General features: G+C 54.2%; 2 protein-coding genes across 4 annotated transcripts; one reads left to right on the plus strand and one right to left on the minus strand.

The window, feature by feature from the left end:
• Positions 1 to 92: 92 nt before the first annotated feature.
• On the plus strand, positions 93 to 7,313 carry TAPBPL (TAP binding protein like). Of its 2 annotated transcripts, none has more exons than XM_082665590.1 (7): positions 93 to 588; positions 1,359 to 1,577; positions 1,727 to 1,999; positions 4,458 to 4,808; positions 5,435 to 5,737; positions 6,902 to 6,985; positions 7,177 to 7,313. In XM_082665590.1, the coding sequence occupies exons 1-7, from the start codon at positions 528 to 530 to the stop codon at positions 7,218 to 7,220; spliced, it is 1,335 nt and encodes a 444-aa protein (XP_082521716.1). In that variant the 5' UTR covers positions 93 to 527; the 3' UTR covers positions 7,221 to 7,313. The 2 variants fall into 2 exon arrangements, with proteins under 2 accessions (XP_082521716.1, XP_082521717.1); XM_082665591.1 differs by having other exon boundaries at positions 1,362 to 1,577.
• VAMP1 (vesicle associated membrane protein 1) lies at positions 7,241 to 14,856 on the minus strand. Of its 2 annotated transcripts, none has more exons than XM_082665592.1 (5): positions 14,718 to 14,856; positions 11,897 to 12,023; positions 11,538 to 11,696; positions 10,812 to 10,863; positions 7,241 to 10,611 (listed from the first exon to the last, which is right to left on the minus strand). In XM_082665592.1, coding segments are annotated over exons 1-5 (462 nt in total). In that variant the 5' UTR covers positions 14,720 to 14,856; the 3' UTR covers positions 7,241 to 10,489. The 2 variants fall into 2 exon arrangements, with proteins under 2 accessions (XP_082521718.1, XP_082521719.1); XM_082665593.1 differs by having other exon boundaries at positions 7,246 to 10,416.
• Between the last annotated feature and the right edge of the window lie 2,070 nt (positions 14,857 to 16,926).

The following is a 16,926-nucleotide window of genomic DNA, read 5'->3' on the forward strand; positions in this document are numbered from 1 at the left end:
TCCTCGCAGACCCGCGATCTGAGGGCGGAGCTTTCTCCCGCGCAGGCGCGCTGGGGCACACGCGGGTTGGGGCGGGGGCAGGGGCGGGGGCGGGCAGGTAAGGCGCCTACAGAAAGTGGGGAAAGGTCACGGCTACCTGGGAGCTGAGTCTGTTGTCAGTCCCTCCCTTCCTCCACCCTGCCTCCCGTCCCTTATCTCGACTTTCTTGGGGCTGGTCGGGAGCAAAAGGGCGCACGCGGTGAAGTCAGGTCCTGAAATCACCGGGGGATTTTTTTTGCGGAGGAGAAGGTGGAAGGAAAGAACAGTGAGCAGACTCTGGCTCCAGCACCAATGGCTTCAGCCGGAGGCCAAGGCAGCCTCGGTGACACTTCCTCAAAGTGAAAGCGAAAGCCAAGTAGGCGGAGAGGACTGACGGGGCCAGGCGGTCGGCCAGGCAGGCGTGTTTGGAGCCCCTTCTCCAGCCCGGACCTGGCGGGCGCGGGGCACGAGGAGGGGCGGCGGGGGAGGAGGGCCTGAGAGCAGCCCCCATGGGCTCCGAGGGGTGGTGCTTGCTGGTCTGCTTGGCTCTCTCCGGGGCAGCAGACGCCGGTGAGTCGGGGGGCTGGCTGGTGGGGCGTGTCGGGTTAAAGAAGCATCAGGTAGCCACCCTCCCCGAGGTCGCAGAAGGGGAAAGGGGCCGGGAATGGCTTCCAATCGCCTTCTAAGCCCAGCAGGCGGAAGACTGGGCGGCTGGTAACGGAAGGAACCAGTTGTGCCGGGGAGAGAGACTGAGAACTCTGGGGAAAGGGCCAAACGAAGGAATGAGGGGCCGCCTCGGTGGATGTGGTGGGCCCCCTGGCCTACAGGAGAGGGAGCTGGCCTGGGAGCAGACACCTTCAGGAGAGGAAGGGGGGCCCCTAGCTAGGAGATCACGGAGGGGGGTAGGTGCTCCCCAGAGGTGGGGGAGGGGAAGGCCACCTGTAAAAAGCACGGAGCGAGCAGACCCCTGGGGGCTGACTGGGAAGCTGAGACGGCTGCCAACGCCCTAGCATCCAAGCCCGTCTCCTCTCCCAATGCAGTTTTGTTCATTTATATGCTTTTGCTGAGAATTCCTTTGAAGAGATAGCTTTCCACTGATAGGTGGAAATAAGCTTCTTAAATCCCTCTGAGCAAGGGAAATCAGGACTTTAAATAATTCACACCAAGAAGTATGTACCTGGAGAAGCAGGTGTTTCGCAGAAAGCTGGTTCTGGGTAAAACAGGATCAGAGCTGGACGCAGAGGCAGCTAGGAACGGGGAAGATTACCCCTTGATGACTCGACAAGTATAGAAGTAACTTTCTGGGCAAGAGGGTGCTCATCCCAGCCTGTTCCCTGCAGTAGAAAGGCAGTGGCGGGCAGTGGACGTGATCTTGGACTGCTTCCTGATGGGGGAAGGTGGGCACCGTGGAGCTTTCGCCAGCAGTGAGAACATGGTGAAGGCCTTGTTGGTGCTGAAGCAGGTGCCAGTGCCGGACGACGGCTCGCTGGAAGGCCTCACGGATTTCCAAGGGGGCACACTGGCCGAGGACGACCCACTCATTACCTTCGAGGCCTCAGGTAAGAGCCCTCCACCCTGTGTCCCAGTCCTTCTGGGCTCCTTCCAGTTCCTGAGCCCAGTTCCCGAGGACACCCACCCACACCTGCTTCCCATCAGCCCAGGTGTTCTCTATCCAGCTCCATCTCTGTGCTGCCCTCTTCTCCCCCAGTGAACCTGATACGGATTCCCCAGGCCGAGGCCTTGCTCCATGCTGACTGCAGCGGCAAAGAGGTGACCTGTGAGATCTCCCGCTATTTTCTCCAGGCCAGGCCCAAGGCCACGGTGGAGACGGCAGCCTGGTTCATCACTAACGTGCTAGTGCCTGGAGAGGGACCTAGTATCTCCATGGTGATGAAGACCCTTGGGGATGCTGAGAATGGGGCTGTCTTGCATCCCATGCTGAAACTGCCCCTGAGCCCCCAGGGGACTGTGCGGACTGAAGGTGAGAAAATGAAAAGTAGCAGAAAGAAAGTTTTAATTTTTTTAAAGGGGTCAGAAATGGGGGAATAGTAGGAGAAGGAAGGGGACAAGTCCACCTCCGTGCACATTGGTCATCTCAGGGTGTCCCCTAGGCCTCAGTCCTTTCTTCCTAAAGACCCCAAATGGGGATAATTTTCACCTGGCCAGGTGACTTGAGGAAATAAGGCATGTGATGCTCTACTTGCATATGCTGTCCACAGCTGTCTCAGTGAGCAGAGTGCCAGCTTTTCCCAGGGAACAGCTAGCCTGGTCAAGATGAGAGAGGAGAGCACAGGCCCGCAGAATTTGTTCATTATCTCCTATCAGTAGAACCTGGTCCTTGCTCTCTCCAACCTTGCACATCTCAGAGGGCACAGAAAATTGAGAACATGATGATAGGTTTCTCCAAAGTTCATGGAATCCAATATTTTGCCTCCAAGAAAGACAACCACATCCAGAGAAGATTAGGGGCCTACCCTTGTATCCTTAGAAAGCTTCAGAACACTCAGATTATTTTGTGGTCCAACCTAAATTTATCCTGCTACATCAAAAAAGGGGTCCTCATGTCTGTCCAGTGTCAACCGTAGTCCTAGCATAGCTAGGCATTGCCCCCATTTATTTTGGGATATTTCAAACCTACAGAAAAAGGTGAAAGAATAATAAACACCTGTATACCGTGCACCTGGATTCACCAGTTGTTAACATGTTGCACATCCTTTCCCCCTCCCTCATCTTCTCTCCACTTGCCCTCCGCTTAACTAATTGAAAGTAAACTGCAGACATCTCTACACTTCATCCCAAATGCTTCCATGCATAGCATGTGTTAGTTTATAACCAAAGACATGAATGTTCTCCATAATCATAACACCATCGCCTCGGCAGCAACCCAAGGTGGGGAGTGGTCTACCCGGGGTGCAGGCAGTAAGGGGGGTGCAGTGTGCAGATAATGGACGAACGTATCCTCACCGTCAGCCTACACTGGCAGTTATGAACCATGTCAGTGATCAAACACTCCTGCCTGCCTGCCAGGGCGGACCATCCTCACCTCCCCCACCATGGCTGGGGCCGCCCCTGATTGTCATACTTACGGCATTTTAAAATTGATACAATACTACTATCAAATATGAAGTCCAAATTCAAACTTCTCCAGTTGCCCTCGTAGTGTTCTTTATAGCCTTGGGGGGTTTGGTTTGGTTTTTGAAGTCCAGGATTCAGACAAGGATTGCACGTTGTATTTAGTTGTCCCGTCCCTTCAGCCTCCTTTACTCCAGAACAGTCTTCAGAGCCTGAACTATTTTGAGGCCGGGCCACTGCCTTGTAGATGTCCCAGCATTGGGACCTGTCCGATTGTTTCCTCATTAGTCTGGGGTTCAGCACGTTTGGCTCACACACCACCACTGTGTATTTAAGCTCTGTCTCCTTTAGTCTCCTCAGCAGCCTTGCTCTAAGCAGATGAGGTCGGCAACACTGAGGGGCTTGCCCAGGCCAAAGAGGGAGTTAAATGGAAGAGCCGGGCTTCTGAAAGCTGACTGCAACTCCAGTAGCTCTTTTTTTTTTTAATTTATTTTTGGCTGCGTTGGGTCTTCGTTGCTACGCGCGGGCTTTCTTTTAGTTGCGGCAAGCGGGGGCTTCTCATTGCGGTGGCTTCTTTTGTTGCGGAGCACGGGCTCTAGGCGTGCAGGCTCAGTAGTTGTGGCTCGCGGGCTCTAGGGTGCAGGCTCAATAGTTGTGGCGCATGGGCTTAGTTGCTCCGCATCATGAGGGATCTTCCCAGACCAGGGCTCGAACCCATGTTCCCTGCATTGGCAGGCGGATTCTTAACCACTGAGCCACCAGGGAAGCCACTCCAGTAGTTCTTAACCTGAGGGTCAACAGTAACCCAAAATTTTTTATAAATTTATATAAAATTTTTTCTTTTATTTTTTTGGCTGCATTGGGTCTTAGTTGCAGGATGTGGGGTCTTCGTTGAGGCATGCGGGATCTTCGTTGTGGTGCGTGGGCTTCTCTCAAGTTGCGGCATGCAGGTTTTCTGTCTCTAGTTGTGGCACGTGGGCTCCAGGGCGCGTGGGCTCTGTAGTTTGCAGCACTCAGGCTCTCTCATTGAGGCACGCGAGCTCTGTAGTTGTGGCACGTGGGCTTAGTTGCCCTACAGTATGTGGGATCTTAGTTCCCCGACCAGGGGTCGAACCTGCGTCCCCTGCATTGGAAGGTGGATTCTTTACCACTGGACCACCAGGGAAGTCCCAGTAAGCCATAATTTTGCATATGTATTTGCCTGGTCTGTAACTTTCATCAGATTGTGCAAGGGGTAAGTGACTCCAAAATGGTTAAGAGTACCACGCATGCATGCTGCCTCTCAACACACCCCGAGCCTGCCACAGCTCAGAGATCAGGTGGCCTCAAGGAGAGAGCGGCCCACAATCACCCTCTTTCTCCCACAGTGGAGTTCCAGGTGACAACACAGACCCCGTCCCTGAATCTCCTGCTGGGGTCCTCAACCTCCCTGCACTGTGGCTTCTCCATGGCACCAGGCTTGGGCATCACCAGCGTGGAGTGGCACCGGCAGCATAAGGGCAGTGGCCACCTGGTGTACCGCTGGGCCACGGGGCAGGGGCAGGGGCAGGGGCAGGCCAAGCGGGAGGGCGCCACCCTGGAGCCTCAGCAGCTGCTCATGGCTGGGGACGCCTCCCTCACCCTACCCAGCCTCACTCTGAAGGATGAGGGGACCTACATCTGCGAGATCACAACCTCCCTGTACCGAGCTCAACAGATCATCCAGCTCAACGTCCAAGGTGAGGTCAGGACTCAGTTATGTCGGGAAGAGGGGGAAAGGGATGTACCTATTGAGAGTGTCTTCCAGAATGGGATCAAACACAAGGGCGCTTTCCTGAGAGGCAGACTGCATTCCCACAGCCTGAATGCCGTCTGCATCCTAGAAGCGCAGATGGCATCAGGTGGAGTTTCCCGTCGGGCTCTAGATAATTCCATTGAGAAGTTTCCCAGCCCAGGATCCTGCTGCCCCGCACTGGCCGGCTGCCTCCAGTCACCCCCGTCCTTTTGGGCCACGTCCAAAGGAGGAGCAGTAGCAAAGCGAGGAGAGGCGTGGGACCGGCCCGACCGGGAGGCCTGTCTCAACAGGACAGCCTCTAACATCACTGGCTTGTGGTGATGCTAAGAAGCAAGCCAACCTTTAGTTGGTTTTGCTGTTGTTTTTCAGTTACCTGTGGGAATCCTACCCCCTTATGTCGTGCATCCAGGCAGGCCCCTCACCACCACTGTCCCCCCGCCGCCTGCCACCTCACTGAGGAGGGGACTTCCACCTCCACAGCCTGCTCTTATGTGCAGCAGGAGAAGGCTCTAGGCTCCTCTGCTGCCCCGGTGATGCCTGTGGGATTTTACTTCTCCTCCTCTCTTCCAGCTGCCCCCAAAGTACGACTGAGCTTGGCGAGCGAAGCTCTGCCGCCCACCCTCCTCTGCAGTGTCACTGGCTATTACCCTCTGGATGTGACTGTGACGTGGATCCGGGAGGAGCTGGGTGGAGCCCCGGCCCCAGTCTCTGGTGCCTCCTTCTCCAACCTCCGGCAGAGCATGGCAGGCACCTACAGCATCTCCTCCTCCCTGACGGCAGAGCCTGGCTCTGTGGGTGCCACTTACACCTGCCAAGTCACCCACGTCTCCCTGCAGGAGCCCCTGGGGGCCAACACCTGGGTTGCCCCACCAGGTATGGGAGTGCCCTCCTTTCCCCACCACCACACCTGGGCTCACGGCTCCTGCCCTCTGGCCTTGTTCTGCTTCCCACAGTGTCGGCTGCTTCTTTCCCAAGGTGACAGCCTCCAGAGGTCCCACCCCGTCCTCCAAGACTTTATTACCCCCCGAGTTCTGGGGTACCAGGCACTGCTGAGAGCTGGAGACCAAGGCTGAACAATTCCTCATCCTGCCCTCGAGGAGCTTAGCCCAGTGGGAGGGACAGACTAGGCAGTCAGGGAAGATGACCCGGGGGAGGCCTGCAAGCCGGCTGAGCTGGGTCAGGGGCAGGGAACACCAGGACCGAAGGGACGTCATGTGTGAAGGCCTCATTATCAAACAGGCTAGAAAGAACTGGGGGGCCTGCACGGCTAGAGGCAAGGGTGCGTGGGGAAAGGGGGCTGTGGCCGTGAAGCTTGAGAGGTGATGGTGTTCGCTGAGCGTCTGCGTCAAGCCAGCAGGGCACTGAGCCCTCAGATGTGGGCCTCCACAGGTCCTCACTCCTCCCATCTTAGAGATGAGTAACTGATACTTGCAGAGGTTCAGTAATTTGCCCAAGGTCACCTGCCTAGGAAATGGTCAAACAGAAAATGTGGAAAATAGGCGATTCCCCTACAGCCTCAACCCCGCTCCTGCTACCGATGGGCAGATAACAGCAGGCCTTCAAGCGGGAACTTCATCCCGAGGCCACAGAATGTCTTCGAAAGGTCCCACACCATAAAGAGTCGGCACCTCGAAATGCCTAACTTGGTGTCTCATGAGACTGTAAGCTTCCCCGAAACTGGGGTTTTGCCTCAGCTTACATCATTCCCAGTGGTTTACACAATTCCAGTTTAACTATCACCAGCTAATCTAAACTAAATCTCCCGTGCAAAGCCGTTTGAAAAAAAGTTGTCCTGAGGTGGGAAGAGGTAGAGGATTCTGTGTGGAGTGACACACGGACGTCCACCGAGCAGGCCCCAGCGCCACCGTGTGCTGGTTCCTGGGTGAGAGCAGGAAAACAGCTGATGGGAGCTCCTCGGCCAGGGACGCTTGAACGCAGGCGCGCGCGCCCTGTCCTTTCTGCCGGGGCAGACGCTGCACATGAGGGCTCGGTATGGTTCCCGCCACTGATCCCCGTCCACACCTCTGTCCCCTACAGAGCAGAGGACGGCCTTTGGAGTCCTTTTTGCCAGCAGCCTCTTCCTCCTGGCACTGCTGTTCCTGGGACTGCAGAGACGCCAAGGTAAGAGTGAGCCTGCGCACCCTTGGCTCTGGCCCTGACCGAACTCACTTGGAGACCAGCTGCTCTAAGTGCCGCCACACCCAGACCAGGGATGAAACGCAAGCATCCAGAGCTCCAGCTGGCCCCCCAGCCCCCAGCTCCTGGGCTTACCCCCCCTGACACCAACTTCCTTCCCTCCCGTTATCTCCTAGCTACCTCACCAAGGCCTGCCAGGACCCCGAGGCACTCCGGGTAGCCACTCTCCTGCCTTAGATATAAGAGAGAGTCACATTCTCCCAGAAGCTGAGTCCCAGAGCTCAAAGAGGCCCCGAGAAAGATACGAAGAAGGCACAGATCACTGACTGTGGCGCTGGATTTCTGCAGGCCTCTGCCTTCCTTCACTGCATGCCCTGGGCTGATACACCCAAGGGAGAAAGCGTGAAGAGGTGAGAGGGTGGCAGGAAGGCAGGAGGTCTGGGTGGAGGTTAAAACATGAGCCAGGTTTGAGGCGCGGTGGTAGGAACAATATAGCAGAAAAAAATTAAGAAAGGAGCGGATGAGGGACAGTGGAACAGGATGGGGGTTGGAGGGCCACGCACAATCGTTGAACTCTGTCCCAGTAAAAGCCCTCATGTCCTCAGAAGCAAAGCTTTTCCACTTTCCTGTCTTTCCTCACACTGGGGCCCGCCCCGCCGCTTGGCTGGCAAAGTGCTTGAGGTGTGAAACGAAGACCCTCAGAGGCGGCCCTGGGCCCCCCTCCCCCAGTCGCTCAGGGTAACCTTGAGCTGCCGTTAAGCTCCTGTACCTTTGGACAGCTGCTGGGCATTTCAGGACACCTGCACACACCCCTGCCTTGGCCGCAGGGGACAGAGCTCCCCTTTCAGTCATTTTCAAACGGGCCTGGTCAGCACAGTGGGACTTGGCAGAAGATGGCTATGCATGGGGACGGTGAGGAGCAGAGCGTGTCCCCTGGGGGCCTCCTCAGGGCCTGGCCCAGGACCTGGAGGGAGGAGGCGGCAGATGTCTAAGAAGATCTGCGGGTGTCTGTCCGTGAGATGCCCGCTCAGCTTCCTGCCGTGGCTTCCTGTCACCCACACCTGAAGAGCTGGGCTGCTTCGGGCACGGAGGCTGAGAGCGGAGACCACTTCCTCTGCCAGCACCCAGCTGTGGAATCTCGAGAAGACCGACAGCACCCGTAAGCCACCCTTCCGGCGCAGGGCACCATCAGAAAGGAACCAGAGAGAAACAAGACGCCTCCGCCCTGCTGCACTCACCCCAACCCAAACAACAGCCGAGTCGGTTTAGTGGTAGGAAGTTGTATTGTTGTTTTGCCTTTGTTCAGAATACAGGAAATTGGTAAATACGCCACATGCCTTTGGTGGAAGTACAGCTGTTATTTCTGTACAAGTAGGAGATTGGGGTTAGAAAAAAAGACAGAGAGGGGATGACAGACACAGTGGGGACGCCACATCGTCCCACGGCAAACCCAAGAGGGGCCGAGGAGACCCGGCCTCGCGTGACTGCCAAGCCCCAGGCTTAGTTGCATATTTGCTCATGCACATGGGTGGTGGGAGGGAAGGGGGGCGGCAAAGACACAGAAGAGGGGGGTACAGGGCAGGGTGAGAAAGAGAGTAGAAGGGCTACCGTCCCCAGAAGAGCAAAGCCAACTACACCTGGGACAGATGGCACAGAAACGCAGAAGTGATTCCTGTGACGGGGCGGGCCAAGAGGGCGGATTTGCTCCAGGCTTGGGACACATCGAGGACAGTGGTGGTTCTTCTCCAGCGGTGACCCCCTGCATTAGGCAAGGGGAGCCCAGAGGAGGGTGGAGGCCTTCGAGGGGCCTCTGGCCGTTAGGAGGGTACAGAGACTGCCTTCGTCCAGCTCTTCCGTCCCACCCTGGGGCAGGACGAAGGGAATGTGGGAACAGGGCGAAGGGAGAGGAAGGATGGTTTTGCGGAACGAAATGCTGCTGCGTGGAAAGCGAGCCTGGCCCAGCCGCCTCCTGCTGGTGGACTGGTGGACGGAAGGAACGAAGGAACGTGGGGTGGTCCCCGTTCTGTTCCCAGCCAGCCCTCCTCCCCTCTCACCGGGGTCTGTCCCACTGAGTGCCCTTTCCTGAAACCCAGCACTGGCCCCCGAGACAGGCTGAGCAGCTCCATCCCCAGGTCCCACTGTCTGTGCCACAAACCATGCAAAGAGGGGGAAGGCAAAGGGAATTCAGGGGTGCTTTGGAAGGGGAACGTACTGCTGGAAGAACAGAGGGGCCGCTCCAGACGAGAAGGCGCCGTGGTGGCACAGCAGTCAACAAGCAGGCCCGTCTGCTGACGGCTCCACGTCCGCCCCAAGGCTGGCGGGGGCACCGGACTCCCACCGCTCAGGAGCGGCCGGGCCTCAGGAAGGGCCTCTCTCCTCAGCCCTGCCTTTGGCAAGTACACGGGGGTGGTGTCGGGGGAAGGGCTCCCAGAGGGTCCAGGGCTCCTACCCTCCGACATCTCATCCTCTTCCATCAACAGCAAGGGAGGTACAGGACGCTTGTAACAAGAGGGTGAGAAGTGGCTTCCTCCAAGCTTGGTATTTTCAGATTAGGCCCTTGACTCGCTGTTTCTCTATAACTAACGGGCATTCTCTCATTATCTACGCCAGTAACTAAAATTGAGAGGCTCAAACTTTGGCTAAATGAAATTATTTGATGCCTTCACGAGCAATACAGAATGCTGTAGAAAACGTGGACAAGAGCCCCTTCCAGGTATGAGCTTGTGGGACTGTTTCTAGGATGGGAACGAGAGTCCTGATATTTTTGCTATTAATACGTGTTCTCCAGGTCTCTGGAGGACAAAGTAAAAGGTTGTAAGATCCCTGAAGACATAGATCTTGGACTAACAGATGGGAAATAACTGTGAAAAACAGGTTTGACTTTCTAAAAGAGTCCTGCACCAGGACCAAGCTGGACTTTGGGCCTGGCCCAGGCTCCTCTGCAGGCCTGGCACAGGAGAGGTGAGGGGGCATCCTCCCAGCTGCTCCCAGCCTCCTCCGGCCAGCAGCCTGGCCTTTTCTGGCAACACCATGGGCACAACACTCTTCTCCTCGTCCCAGTCTTGGCCCCTTCTTGAGCACGTCACCTCAGCTACACCCCTTTCCCCATCCCTTGGCCTCCAACTCCTTTTGTCTTTGGGGGAACCTGAGAGAACATGAGAGGGTAGGAAGGAGATCCCAGCTGTTGTTCTTCGGGTAGTTAATTCAAGACTGCACCACAAGCAGCATTTCCAGTGTCGCAGGACAGAGCGCAAATGAAAGCAACACAAGGGGAGGAGTGGGCGATGGAGAAGCAGGGCTGGGATGGAGGAAGGCAGATGGGGAAGTTCTGGGGAGAAACAGCAGGGCAGGGACATGAGTTTGGATGGCAATGGAGAACAGGGAAGGGGTGGCACATTCTCAAGCAAAAAAGTAGACTGGACACAGGAGTCAGGAAGTCCCAGATGGAAAAGAGAAAGAGGAGAAAACAAGAGGGCAAATTACATCAGGTTACTGGACATTCAGGTGTAGTTGTAGGTGTCCCATCCCCACGGTCTCCCTCTGACCCAAGCCAGTGAGAAGAAGCACAGCCCACTTGCTCAGAACAGGAGCCACGACCTTCCCCCACAGTCCTGCAGAGTGAAGGCTTGTCCACCGAGGAGGTCCCTCACCTCTGCCCTCCCGCCCTCCCGCACCAGATGGTGCTTCCCTGGCCACGATCTCCATACCTCAGTCAGAGCAGCCCCACTCCCCAGGCAGGCAGGCAGGCAGGCAGGTGACGCCGGGACCTTCCCACCTCTTCACCCCAACCAGCAACCTCAGCGATACTTACTTACAATAACTACCACGATGATGGCACAGATGGCTCCCAGCATGATCATCATCTGAGGAGACATTGACAAAAAACAAGCCCTTGGATTTGGGGAAGGAGGCAGGAGCCAGGACCAGGGACTCGGACGGTGGAAGAAGCCACACGCCCCCCAGGACAGCTGAAGGCCTCCCAACCCCTCGTGCTCCCCATCAGACAGTAACCCCTGCACCACAGCTGGAGCTTCTCAGAAACACGAGAGGGTCTGCAGCTTGCTCCTTGTCTCCTAGTTCCTGTTGCCCGGGGGCTTTTAAAGGAACGCCAGAGCAGGTGCAGACTTCGCATCTTTAGTCAACTGGTTCGTTTTTCATCAAAAAGTGTCCAGCTCATTCCCAAAAGCTGCAGGTATTTAAATATATAGCTACCCCAGCCATTGTGTCGATGTCGGTGTATCTCAGGAAGGGTCAGGTAAGAATTTTTCCCGGGGTCCTTTGAGAAAAGGCAGCTGGACTAACCCCTCCAAACTCCTCAAGGTCTCCCCTGGCCCTCAGTTAGTGGTTCTGAGCACTTTAGCGTACCCTGGTGGCCAATTCGGGTAATGCAGCTCAAGAAGGAGGCTTCCCAGATTGCCTCCCAAGAGTCCTGCAGGGCACAGATCGTGAGAGGGAAGGATTGTGGAACCTGAGGGTTTTCCCGCCTCCTATGTGTTGAGACCCAGGAAAATAAGGGGGAAAGGACAAGAACATTCACCTTGCAGTTCTTCCACCAATACTTCCTCTTTAGCTTGGCAGCGCTGCTCTCAAATTGTGATGCGCCCGCCTGCAAAGCGTCGGCTCTGTCATCCAGCTCTGACAGCTTCTGGTCCCTCTCCAGGACCTTGTCCACATTTACACGCATGATGTCCACCACCTGAGCAGGGCGCAGGAGCAAAGCGGCTAAGCTCCCCCAGAGCCGGGGAGAGAACAGCAAGTCTGCCCTGCCTAACTCTAAGGGGTACCCTGTCTCCCGGAACCTTTAGCTGCCCCTCTAGATAAAGAGAAGTTTATTTAAAGAGAAGTTTCCCAACTTCCATGACTTGGAAACCCTTAGAGAAAAAGCTATCCACGTACCTCCTCCACTTGTGCCTGGGTCTGCTGTAGTCGTCTGTTACTGGTCAAATTAGGAGGAGGGCCAGGGGGACCCCCACCTGGGGCAGCCCCTTCTGCCCCTTCGGTGGGTGGCTGAGCTGCCGCAGACCTGCGGAGAGAAGTGCACAGAGTGACCAAGACAAGAAAGGAATCACATACGTTCTCACCCCTATCACCAAAGCAAGGGTGATACGGCTATATGCAAGTAGAAGGGATTCCAGCTCCTTGGCAATACCAAGTGGGGAGATGCAGCACAGAGGTCCAAAGCAAAAGATGAAAGATCCTGTAACATGGGGCTCAGCGACATCCAGGGTGGCATCAAGAGCTCTCGTTTGGGCTATCCTCTGACCCAAACTCAAACACATCCTCTGGCACAATGGCCACAGGGACAAGTGGGCCAGTCTTGGCTTAAATGGCATTTCTCTGCCTCCCGGAAGCCTTTTTCACATGAAGTCAAACTGGAAAACTCCAATCCAGGAGAATTACCTACAAAAAAAACTCAACACTCAGGACAAGCTTACAGACTGAACAACTCTTTTTTTGCAAAGTCTGAATATAAAAAGAAAGGCCAAGCTGACAGACTCTGCTGAAGGGGAGCCAGTTATTGGTTGTTTCATGCAATGATTAGTATACCGTGGCCACTGTAAGGACGACTTGGAGAATCACCAAAGGCCTCTGTAGTTGCAGTGAGTCAGGACTGTTTGCTTGCTTTGTTTTTTGGCAGAGAAGACTGGGGTTTCACTTAGATAGAACTGGGGCCCAAAGCAATTGTGTCAATTGTGAAAGTGTTCCAAGAGCATAGACAGGGAGCAAAAATATTGGAAATGGTCCTCAGTGTACATGCACCAGAGACAGCCTGTCCCTTCCTTTTTTAGATTTGGCATCCAGTCTCAGGAGACTCTCCTAGCTCCTGATGTCCCAACTAGAAATCTTGGTTTACACTGCTAGGCACAGAGACCGTACTCCCTTTCCCTTAGCCTTAGGGGAGAATAATCCAGTGTGGGATTCTCAAAATAAACTCCTCTCCACGTCCCAACACATGGAAGCTAAATTCACCTTCTCAAGAATTCCCTGAAGTCTAACCTAAGGCATGAGATTTTCCCTGCCAAGGAAGAAGTCACAGGTAGGAGAGAGATCTCTGCAATTTGATAGAGAAAAGAAATTACAATAAGAACTCCTCAAACAGAAGCAGAATCTCACAAAGCCTACCTCATAGGAGCAGTCCAAGAGTAAATGCACTACGGATGAAACCATCACAAAGTCACCAAAAAGGAAAAGCCTTGACTACTCACAATAGAACTAATACCCAGAAGTTCCTCCTCTCTAAGTAAGTAAATTTCAGTCTCAAAAGAGAATAACCCTTCAGAGAGGTTATACTAGCAGATTACACCTGACTCATCTTGGCTAAAAGAATTGCTTTCCCATTGCCCTTTAAGGCACAAAGGAGGCAAAGGAAAGATACAACACTATGGCGGCCACCAGACTCCTATGCTACTACTGTGCCACACAATCTAGTTCTCTGGTGAAAGTGGAAAATTCAAGGAGTAGGAAGTAGCCAGTGTTTGGTCTTGGAAGCAGTCCAGGCTGGTGGCACCAATGACAAGATTAAGGTCAGAGACCTCATGATGCCCTTCTAGTCACCACGGTTTCCCCATCTCCTTCCTTTCATCCCACATAGATGCTACTGGGAACCGGTCAACTGAAGAGGCTCCCCCTCCCAAAATGAAAACACAAGGAATCCTAGGGCTTGGCCAAAACGCATAGAATATCATATACAGTTAAAACTGTAGAAATCAAATAGAGAAAAAGGGAAATCGTTATAAAGCATTTGAAGGGACCATTTCACTTATTACTTCTTGGGAGTTGGGAACACGCAGGAGTAACATATCCGGGGATAGTTATAACCCTTATGTAACGTAAGTAAATCTTTTCCCTTTTAGTCACCAAGAGAAGCAACACAAATACATCTAGGACCAGGCCAGGACTCCAAGAAAGAAAGGGAAGTTCTTCATTTGTCTAGCTATAGTTCTCCCTCAGGATCTTGGGATGCGGTGACCATGGTCAGATGACTAAATTGATGATTAGAGACTAAATTGAATGTACTGAGGGAAGGTGGCGGGGAGGGGAGGGGGGGATCCTTAGCTCTATTTCTCTTCCAAGTACTTGGCTAAGACTCAATGACAGGAAAACTCCTATACGGGTGGCCTTGGGATGAATGGACGCTTGGAATCACACGCCACTGCCCCTTGAGTCTTTGTGAGCTGCTCACCTGGCGCCGAAGAACTGGCAGATAAGTTTCTGGAGCTTTGCTCACTACCTAGAGCGGGGGCTACTCGTCACGGTCGGGGTGAGGGGCGTACACAAAGCTAGAGACTGCAGAGCAACCCAAGTTACTAACTGGCAGGTGCACCCATGACTGTTCTTCCAGAGGCCCCAAGCACAGCTTCAATCAACGACAAGAAAGGGCCTGGAGCCCCCTCCCGGGTGTCTCCGCGCCCCACCTTCACCCGAGACTCGACTGAGGAGCCCCGCAGGTGAGAGGAGAGGGGGGCAATGAATGTGGGACCCCCGCGCCCCTGCCCCGCCCATGGGGTGCCGGCTGCGGCTGGTGCAGGAATGGGGTGCTGCCTCCCCTCCCCGGGGGTGGCTCGGCCTGCGGACGGCGCGCGGCGGTGGTTCCCCGCGTCGCCGCAGCTGCTGCAATGCGCCATTTTCGGTCCCGCAGAGTCCGGCGCTGGGGTGAGAGTTGGCAAGGGGTGAGAGTTGGCAAGGTGTCGCGCTCCCCACACCAGGGTCAACTCACATGTCTCTGACAGAAGGAGGAGAGGTCCGTCTCCTCTCCCGAGGCTGCGGCGAGACACCCGGCCGGGGAACACTGCGGTGAAGCCGACCGCACCGCCGAGCTCCGCTTCCAGACCGCCACTCGGAGCTCTAGCTGCGGTGGAACTGACTGCACCTGCAGCCCCGGCTCGTCTTTATTAGCGCTGGCCGCGCCCCCAGATCACGCTGACAACGCTGCGGCCCAATCCACGCCCAGGACAGGTGCCAGTCCCGAAGCGAAGCCCGGATAAGGCCTAGAGTGCCCGCCCCTGAAAATCTGCCAGTCACAGCTCTCTTCTCATCCTGACTCGGGTAAGGAGCGGTGCCGGAAGGATCTGATCAATACAGCTCTGGTTTGCGTACCTGTCTAACTAAGCGACGGGGCGGGGTGGAACTAAGCGCCCGCTCCCTGGAAGGGCGGCTCCAACAATTTGAATTAGGCCTTTTTGGTGCCTCCCAGCCAATCGCTAAGCAGTTCCTTAAGTCCGGGCCCGCTCGCGGCCGCCGGCGCCGGCGTCTCCAGCCAATCACGCCGCTTCCGCTGACAGCGGTGGGCGGGAGCGGGGGCGGGGGCGGGGGCGGGGGCGGGGGCGGGCTCCGGCTCGCTATGGCCTGGACTCTGGAGCCCGGGGAGCGGCGGAGGTTCGGTAGTCTAGGCACTGCGCTGGCGCTCGGACCTGGCCGGCCTCCACCCCACCTCCCCGCCTTTGACAGCTCTGAGGAGGCTGAATCCATCAAGGCAGAGCCGCAGGCTCCCGTGGCCAAAGTAAATACGAGAGCTCCGTTCATCCGTTCTACACAGCCAACCAGCCCCTCACGCAGTGTATCCTAATTTTAACTCCCCCTCCCCAAACCTGCTCCTCCTAACCCTCCCAGGTAGCTTACTACATCGATTCAGTTGCCCAAACCAGAAACCTGGAAACTATTGTAGATTTCCTCCCCGTTCATCTTTACCTGTCCTCTAATAGTTCAACTTTTCCTTCTTAGCATTTCAAGGATTCTCCCCTCGTCTCACTGTCCTGCTTCAGATTATTATCCCTTACCTGGACGCCCTCGGTTGTAAAACTATTATTTTATGTCCCGATAAGTTAAAAGGTAGCAAATCAACTGTGACATAATGCTTTCTTATCACTTCGAATTTTTATTTTATATTTATTTAAAGTGCAGGTGTCTATAAATGTAGATTTTTATCATACTTCACTCTCGTGAAAATACATAAAAAGGAAAACAGAAAAGAGTAACATGGTAACAGTGTTCATAAAACTTCACATTCAGACACTGACTCTTATGATTCATTTTTTTTACTCATGTGCATTATTTCCACACATGTAGTCCTCTGTGCATGCCATCAGGGGCTTTGGTGATGCAGCATTTCTTAAAGGAATGCTCCTTTTCTGTCTCTGGAATTTTCTTCCAAGCCTCAGACACCCATTTGGCAAAGTTTGATTCTTATGAGCCAGTGTGACAAATACAGTATGACTGTTCTGGCTAATAGTTATAGTCAAACATCCCAATTTAGATGTTAAAATGAAAAAAAAAAAAGTGCCAAGTGCCTCTTAAAATTAATGAAATATAATATCTTTCTGTTTCATCTTGCCCTCATTTATAACCATCCTCTAAGAAACCACCAGGGTGGTCTACCCAAATGTTACAACCCTGCTTAAAACCTTTAAACAATTAGAAACACAATGTATTGATCATATGTGTTTATCGCATGCCCCTTCTGAAACTACATCAAAATGAAAATTGGTAAATACTGAAAACAAATTATAAACCCTCAAAGACAAACAGAATGGAAGGAATTGTTTCAGGCAGCATGAATGGCTAAATGGCCACCAGATTCACATGAGGTGGCAAAAAAAAAAAAAGTACAGAGCGGTTCCCCTGTACCCCTTCACCCAGTTTCCCCCAATGGTAACATCTTGTTTAGCTACAGTACAATATTAAAACCAGGAAATTGACATTGGTACAATCCACAGAGCTTATTCAGATGTTGCCTCTTTTACATGCATTTGTGTGTGTGCATGTGTGTGTGTGTGTGTGTGTGTGTAGTTTTATGCAATGTGTGTGTAGATTCCTGTAACCACCACCACAATCAGGTTACAGAACTATTATATTACTACCAGGCTCCCTTGTGCTATCCCTGTATAGCCACACCCACCCCGATCCCGCACCCTGGGCAACTGCTAATT

The sequence above is a fragment of the Grampus griseus genome, assembly GCF_964374135.1.
Source record: "Grampus griseus genome assembly, chromosome: 11".
In the NCBI taxonomy this organism is placed as follows: domain Eukaryota; kingdom Metazoa; phylum Chordata; class Mammalia; order Artiodactyla; family Delphinidae; genus Grampus; species Grampus griseus.